This window comes from Eublepharis macularius, chromosome 2, assembly GCF_028583425.1.
Source record: "Eublepharis macularius isolate TG4126 chromosome 2, MPM_Emac_v1.0, whole genome shotgun sequence".
Lineage (NCBI taxonomy): Eukaryota > Metazoa > Chordata > Lepidosauria > Squamata > Eublepharidae > Eublepharis > Eublepharis macularius.
The window spans coordinates 7,331,919-7,340,014 of NC_072791.1; the positions used below are offsets into that span (position 1 = coordinate 7,331,919).

Consider the following 8,096-nt stretch of genomic DNA (forward strand, 5'->3'; position numbering starts at 1 on the left):
CGAAACAAGAAAGCCGAAAGTTTTTTCCTTGCACACCCCTACCCCCAAGCAACCACTGAACGCCCTGCAAAGCGAGCCCCGTTCGCGAAGCCGAGAGCGGCGGCGAGATTGACGGGGGCCGGAGGGGGTGGGACATCCCTCGCCAGTCCCAGGACGGGAGGGGGGAGGCGGGGCCCGGGCGGCCTTGATCGACAGGCGGCGGCGGCGGCGAGGAGTGCCTTCTCCCGCCCACGTGACTCTCGCCGGGGCTGGCAGAAAAGCCGAAGGCAGCTCGCGGCGGCTTCGCACCAGAGCCCGCTCGATCCCTTTCCCAGGCGCCGGCGCGGAGCACCGAGGCGCGGCGGCCGCTCCTGCCTCGCGAGTCCCGGCGAGCGCCTCTCCCCGCGGCCGGCCCGGATCCCCGCCGCGCGCGCTTTCCCACGGGTCGGGCTCCACACTGGCTGTCAAGAACCATGGACTGTTTTTGCCTGCCCTGTCCGCTGTCAGTGAGTAGCGCCTTCTCCTTCCTTGCGCCTCCTCTGCCGGTGATGCTTTTGGGGGAAGGGGGGGGCATTCTCAAGTTTGCAGCGACTTCCCCCTCCCGTCCAAAGCTCCTCGGGAGTAAGCGCCTCGGAGCTGGCCGGGGCTTACTCCCGAGGAAGCCGGCTGCCGCTCTGGCGGCGAGCCTTAGCTTTACTCTCTCGGAAACCCGGGCGCGTCGCCTCTCTCCCTCCGGGGCCCCTTGGCCTGCCCCCGCAGCGATCCATGAAGCGCTTGCCCCGGAGAAGCGCCGGCGCACCCCAGGACCGAGGCTCTGCCCTAGTGGTTAGCGCCCGGCGAGGGAATCGGCTCCCGGGCACCGAAAAGGCGCTCGGCCAGAGTGTTTCGAACAATGCCCTGACTCGAGGGAGACCCCCGATGCCGGCCCCCGCCCCGTCCTTTTGTTCGTTTGCAGCCAAGTACAAAGCCCGGCTCTTATTATCGCTGTTATTAATAATATTAACAAAGTTGGGGGCGGGGGAAGGAAAGTTTCTTAGATGGAGTTTGGGACAATTCTTTGCAGGAGTTGATGGCTTCTCCCTCCCCCCCCCGCGAAACTTTGCAGCCCATTTCATTTTATCCTATAAGCGGAGGCACCGACCCTTTAATTGAGGAAGGGGCTATGAAGAAGGCAAAGCCCCCCCCCCGGCTCTTGGGTGGCTGTCCGGGATAGCCCCCCCCTCTTCAATTATTTTTTTTTTGCCATTTTGACCAATCTCGTTCGTTTGGTTCTCTCTCTCGCTCTCTCTCCGCCCTCCCCTCCTTCCACCCCCCACCCCCCCCAGAGACACCATGAATCCCGGTAACCGAATGCTGATGGTTATTCTAGTATGCCAAATCCTGCTAGGCGGTACCACTCGTGCCAGTTTGATCCCCGCCGAGGCTGGCAAGAAGAAAGTGCCCGGGGGGTTGGCACAGCAGCGCGGAGGACGAGGAGAGGAGGGCGCCCCCCCGGGGACCTCCCGCCGCCCCTTCCCCAACCATGAACTCTTGCGTGGCTTCGAGGCGACCCTGCTGCAGATGTTCGGCCTGCGAAGGCGGCCGCAGCCCAGCCGGACGGCCGTCGTCCCTGCCTACATGCTGGACCTCTACCGCCTCCAGTCCGGCGAGGACGAGGAGAAGGTGCTGGACCCCGGCCTCCGGTACCCGGAGAAGTCCACCAGCCGAGCCAACACCGTGAGGAGCTTCCATCACGAAGGTGGGTGGAGGGCTGGAGGGGGGCCGGGGGCCCAGGTGGCCTTTACTTCCGAGGAAGCGCGCCCAGGGGGAGAAAGTGGCACCGTTTGGAGGAGGGGGAGGGGCAGGCAGCGGTGCCCCCTTTCCCATTTGCACGGCAAGGCGAAAGAGGGGTGGGGAGGGGGGGTACCTTCCTCCCTTTGGGATGGATTTGGACCGAAACCGGTTGGGAAAGGCTACAGTGGCGCTCCAGCTTCTGCCAAGCGGGTCGTATGGACCCCTTCCAGACGGGGCGTCCGGATCCGAGAGGAGAAGGGAGAAAAGACCCTCCCGGATTCTTATCTCCCCCCCCCCTGGAAAACTCCCCGGGTGTGCCCAGCCCACCCCGTCGCTTCCCCTTAGGCGAATTCGGATTAGCCCCCTGCCCCTGCTCTGTGTCTCTGGCAGCCTGGAAAGGCGCTCAGCGGACAGGAGCCGCTCCAGAATTCGCCCCGGTTTTGTTGCTGCTCCCCACCCGCTCCTCCCCTTTTCCAAGGCCCAAACGTATGTGTTTATGCAGAAATATCAAAGCCTCGCCACCGCCTTTTTATCTTTTTTAAACGGCTCCCTCCGGGCTTGGGGGGGGGGCGGGGGAGGAGAGGGAGATGGCGATGTCTTTTCTCCCCCCCCCCTTTCTCGAATGACCTAAGCGAATTTCTACAGCTGCACGGTTGGGAAAGGGAGAAGAATACGAATGTGTGGGACTTGCAATTCGATCCAAATGTTTCCTAGCGAGTTCCTCCACCCCCCGCCAGCAAAAAAAAAAAAAAGTTATTAATCTGCCCAGTTGAATCTCTGGAGAAGCTGGACCTCCCCCGACTCCCGTGTTGCACAAGCAGCGGCGCGGTGCCTGCGTGCGTGCGAACGGCCCGCAATTGCAGCGCGTCTTCCCCGTTCCGTTCCAAACGCTTGCGCCTTGGGCGCGCCGCTTCCAACGCCTTTGCTTTGTGGACCCCTTTGGCAAACAAAGGAGATTAGGCGGACCGCGTTTGGGCCAGCGGGGGCTTCCGCGGCAGCGCTTCCTCCTCGAGAGTAGGCCTTTCCTTAGGCTGCCCTTGAATTGCTCCGGAGGCTGTGATCACCCACGTGGGTTCACCCCTGCCGGTAGCCGCTGGAAGGAAGCGGCGCTGCCGGTGAAAAACGCAGGCTGCAATCCTAAAGAGGCTTTCTTGGGAGCAAGCGCCATTGAACCGGGGACTTACTACTGAGTAGATCGGGCTAGGATTGCTCCCAAAGTTGTAATGGAAACGTGTAGATAGAAGAACCAACCTTGTAGCTGGGCTCTGGGGCGCTAGAAACGCCGGGCCGCAAGTCTCTACTAGCACAAAGCCTACAGACTGGTCCGAAAATAAAATGTATTTGCCCTTCCATTCCCACCAAACTGTCTAGAATCTCATATATATTTTTAAAAAGGTACCGGGGCTCGGGCCTGCCTGGCTTTTCACCCCCGTGCCCTGGAAGCCCTGCTCTTAAATCGCACGGTGGTGAAGGGTAGGAACTCTTGACGTGCTCAGGGGCTATGCAGAGACCCATAGAAATCTTTTAGCGCGGAGAAGGGGGCCGAGGGAAAGCGGGGGGGGGGGAGAAGAATCGCGGCTGTTCTGGCCACCGATCTCTTCGGGGGGGTGGGGGTGGGCAGAGCTGCTTCCTTCTGGAGGAACTTTTCGCAGAGTGGCCGGTCCGCAGAAATTCTGCCCCGTTGCCCGAGTCAAGCGTGCGGTCTTGGGCTGCAGCCCTAAGCCTCCTCTCTGGGGGTAATTCCCATAGAAGGCAGCGGCCCTTACTTCTGAGTAGGCCCGTCGAACTCCCCTTGTCCCTTTGAATGGGATTTACCTCCGAGTAAGGTCGCTGAGGATAGCAGCCCGAGCTCTGTGCAGCTCCGCTGGGAAGCAGGCCCGGTGACTTTCCAGAACCGGAGCAAGATCCGGGTCCAAGAGCACCCTAAAGCCCCTCAACAAGATGCACAGACTCTTGGGCTTCAGGCCCTCGCACGCTTACTTGGACCCAAGCCCTGCTGAGAGAAGTGGGCCCTGGGGTTGCCAGCCTCCAGGTGCAGGCTGGAGATCTCCCGGTATCACAGCGGATCTCCAGGTTCCAGAGATCAGCTCCCCTGGAAAAAAATGGCTACTTTGGAGGGTGGCCTCCATAGCATTATACCCCAATGAGCTCTGTGCCCTCCCCAGGATGCACCCTCCCCAAATCATCTCCAGGAATTTCCCAACCTGGAGCTGGCAACCCTAGTGGATCCGGGAGGGGGGGCCGTGCCAGGGCGTTTCTGGGGGGTGGTGCCGGTGGGGTCTCCTCTGCCCAGCAGGTGGATCGCGCCCGCCTGCCCCCCCCCTTGCCCCGCCGCCTGTTGTGTCTGGCCTTGCGAGGTCGCGCCGTCTGGTTGGGCCGCGGCGCTAACGGCTGCTTTCCCTCCCCTTCCCCGGCAGAGCACTTGGAGGACGCGCTGGCGGGCCCGCCGAGCCCGGCGCCGCGGCTGCGCTTCGTCTTCAACCTGAGCAGCGTGCCGGCCGACGAGGCCATCTCCGCGGCGGAACTGCGCCTCTTCCGCGAGCAGCTGCCGGCCGGCGAGGCGGCGCCGCTGCGCATCAACGTCTTCGAGGTGATGAAGCCGGCCGAGGCGGCCACCCGCCTGCTGGACACCCGCCTGGTGCACCCCAACGTCAGCCGCTGGGAGAGCTTCGACGTGAGCCCGGCCGTGCTGCGCTGGACCGCGGGCCGGCAGCCCAACCACGGCCTGGCCGTCGAGGTGCTGCCGCTCCACCCGCGCCCGCAGCAGGGCCGCCACGTCCGCGTCAGCCGCTCCCTGCCCCGAGGGGCCGGCCCGCGGGACGGGGGACGCCGCCGACGCCGCCTGGGCGCGCCTCCGCCCGCTGCTCGTCACCTTCGGCCACGACGGCCGCGGCCGCGCGCCACTCACCCGCCGGGCCAAGCGCAGCGCCAAGCACGCGCACCCGCGCCCGCGCAAGAACAAGAAGAACTGCCGCCGCCACGCCCTCTACGTGGACTTCAGCGACGTGGGCTGGAACGACTGGATCGTGGCCCCGCCGGGCTACCAGGCCTACTACTGCCACGGGGACTGCCCCTTCCCCCTGGCCGACCACCTCAACTCCACCAACCACGCCATCGTCCAGACCCTGGTCAACTCCGTCAACGCCAGCATCCCCAAGGCCTGCTGCGTGCCCACCGAGCTCAGCGCCATCTCCATGCTCTACCTGGACGAGTACGACAAGGTGGTGCTCAAGAACTACCAGGAGATGGTGGTGGAGGGCTGCGGCTGCCGCTGAAGGCGGAGGAAACCCAGGGGCCGCCCTCCCGCCTTCCCTCTCACCACTAGGCGTGCTGGCCTCCAGGTGGCGGCTGGAGACCTCCCGGGATTACCACTGAGCTCCAAGCCACAGAGATCCCTCCTCCCGGGGGAAAGGGCTGCTTTGGAGGGTGGACTCTATTGATGCCCCGCCTCGCACCTCCCCAAACCTGCCTCTCCAGGCTCCGCCCCCAAATCTCCAGGAATTTCCCGACCTGGAACTGGCAACCCTACAACAGCCTGTCCAGTCCAAAAGGCGCTGGGAAGGGGGAAGAGGAGGTGGTGGGAGGTGGCCTCCTCTAGAACGGGGCTGGCTTTCTTCTTGCAAAAGAAATAAGAAACTTGTTCTCTCTCTCTCACACACACACACACACCAGCAAAATCATTAAAAAAAAACCCCAATCCCTTAATCCGTTCACCTTGACCTTATTTATGACTTAATGTGCAAATGTGACAATAATGATCATATATTTTGACAAAATATATTTATAATGACATATTAAAAGATAAAAAAATAAAATGAGTCATTATTTTAAAGGTAAACACAATATATTTATTTGCTTTTTTGTTTGTTTTAAATTTCCCTTTGTGGACATTGACAGAAGTGACACAGTTCCAGAGATTCTTTCTTTCTTTCTTTCTTTCTTTCTTTCTTTCTTTCTTTCTTTCTTTCTTTCTTTCTTTCTTTCTTTCTTTCTTTCTTTCTTTCTTTCTTTCTTTCTTTCGGCTTCGTCCCCCTCCCATATAACTGACCCCCCTTTTCTCCACACCTCTGGATACCCATTTTTAAAGCAATTTTATTTTTTAAGAATCCGCAATTTTAATCGCTGCTTAGACTGATTATTCCCATTTCTGTGAACTATGCATTTGTCTATATAATCTCTAGTGTTGGGGGATGGGGGAGAAGAGTTTTGTGCTGGTTTAATTTTCTGTGTTGAAAGTACCTGGTCTTTACACACTGCATGTGAGAACAGGCTTGGATGTTATTCTGGGTGGATTTTGCTTAGGTTTTGAGGAGAAAAATTTATACCTACCTGTCTCTCCCTTTCCAAGCACCCACAATGTTAAATGCATTCGAAGTCTAAGTGAATTCAGTGGAAATGACTCCTCCATAGGATATGTGCCTAAAGTCTGGAAACTGGTAAACTGGCAGATTAGTTAACTCTCAGGATAAGACCCACACATTTACTCAATCGTATCAGTTTCAGTAGAATTTTTGCCAGAGAAAGTGGGTCACGCAGTCTCTTCTGGAAGAAGTGAGCTGTGGCTCAATAAACTCATTCCCTACCACAAATTTTGTTAGTCTTACAGGTGCTACTGCACTCTTGCTCTTTTTGACTGCTACAGTCTCTCCCTGTTCCAGAAATCAAATTTTGGCCTACTTATTTGTTTATACCTCCCCGTTGTCCCCCAGCCGGTACCTAGAGTAGCATACGTTGTCTTTCTCTCTATTCCAGTTGCAACACCTGATGGGTTTTGGTGACCCAATCCCCAAACAGCAAAATCATTTGTACTGGAATAGGTCTGTCCAATGGATTAAATGCCGGGGTCCGGGGATTTAATTTGAACATACTGCAAGCTCAGTCGGTCAGAATGCATCTGAACATGTGCAGAGTTAATTTCTGTTACCTCTGGATAATTAGCTGAATGTTCTCCCTCCCCCATGCACCTGAGGGTTGGAGCAGAAGGTTTACCTGTGCATTTTTTTGTCTTAAAGTTGATGGATGGGATTTCTCTGGGCCTTATTGTGTGGTCATGCACAATATCCTTGTTTAGCAGGGCAATCCTAAACAGAGTTACACCGTTGTAAATCCATTGGCTTAGAAGGGGTAGTTGGGATTGCATGGTAAATTCTCTATGCCTGACTGTTTTGGCTGTGTGTGTCCATCCATTCGGTGTGAGTTTTTCCATCTGTGCTCCTTGTCATCTTTAAAGTTGTTTGGTTCCCTTTCCTTCCTCCCTCTTTATGGTCTCTGCCATGGATACTGTTCAATGTCTGATAATTTCTAAAAAGACAAACCCGCCCGGAAACCTGGCGCTGGTAATTAGCTTTGCTCACATTGCAGTTGCTAGGTTACAGTTTGGGAAGAAAGAGAAAATACTCTGCGCATGTTCAAGGGCCATGCAGGCAAGTGAAGTCAGGACTTCGTAACAAGTGAACGTTCTGCTTGGGAGAAGAATGCCTGGCCTTTCAGATAGGCCAGTTCTTTTGCACACCAAATTCACCCCCATCCAGTTGGTTGATTTGTGAACCGGTTTGAAGGGGGGGGGGCAGAGAGAAAGAGAAATGCATTTGAATAGAGGCTCAGAATTAACCTGAGGAAGGATAACGCTCCAACCTGGAGGCATTTTCTTGTATTTTCATTAGAACCCCCTCCTGCGTATAGCCCCCAGGTCCAAAGCTATTAACATTTTGGAAGGGGGGGAAGAGTAATGGGAAAGGCACTTTTTCTTGCTTCAAAGGTTGCAAAAGTCTTTGAAGATCATATCTGGCAATTATAATGCCCAAAGAAAGGGGGGCAGTTCGAAATACTTAAATATGGATTGGGAGTTAAATGGCTATTGAGGCTTGCTTTCTCGAATGGCTTGTCCAGCAAAACAGGAACAACGTATTTCAAGTGAAAATTACTGTAAATGAAGGTGCGCTTACTTGATCTGTGAAGGGATGTTTCCGAATAAACATACCTTTTCTACTTTTGATAAAGAGTCCAGTAGCACCATTAAGACTGTCCAACTTTATTGTAGCATAAACTTTCGAGAACCACAGCTCTCTTCGTCAGAGGCAAGGTTCAAACTGCAGCCATACAAAGTTAGTGTTTTGTAAAAAAAAAACCCCAAAACCTAAATCCAGGAAGTCCAAAACCAGACTAACTTACACCTGTCATTCCAACCTCAGGCTAAATTGTTGGCCCTCGTAGATTTCAATGGGATTCCTGGTGGATTGGCCCTTGGGCTTGGTAGCAAGGTTCATTGGAATGAGAGAAGCGGTAAATGAACAGAGGTGTCGGGAAGGCAAAAATACGGCTAATGGTGTCTGTCATAGCCTTAG

At 56.1% G+C, this 8,096-nt stretch overlaps 1 protein-coding gene across 1 annotated transcript; it reads left to right on the forward strand.

The window, feature by feature from the left end:
* The first annotated feature begins 271 nt into the window (after nt 1-271).
* BMP4 (bone morphogenetic protein 4) lies at nt 272-5,523 on the forward strand. Its single transcript, XM_054971638.1, is given in 4 exon segments — nt 272-485; nt 1,305-1,717; nt 4,170-4,548; nt 4,550-5,523. Coding segments are annotated over 3 exon segments (1,263 nt in total). The 5' UTR covers nt 272-485; nt 1,305-1,311; the 3' UTR covers nt 5,028-5,523.
* Nucleotides 5,524-8,096: the final 2,573 nt, after the last annotated feature.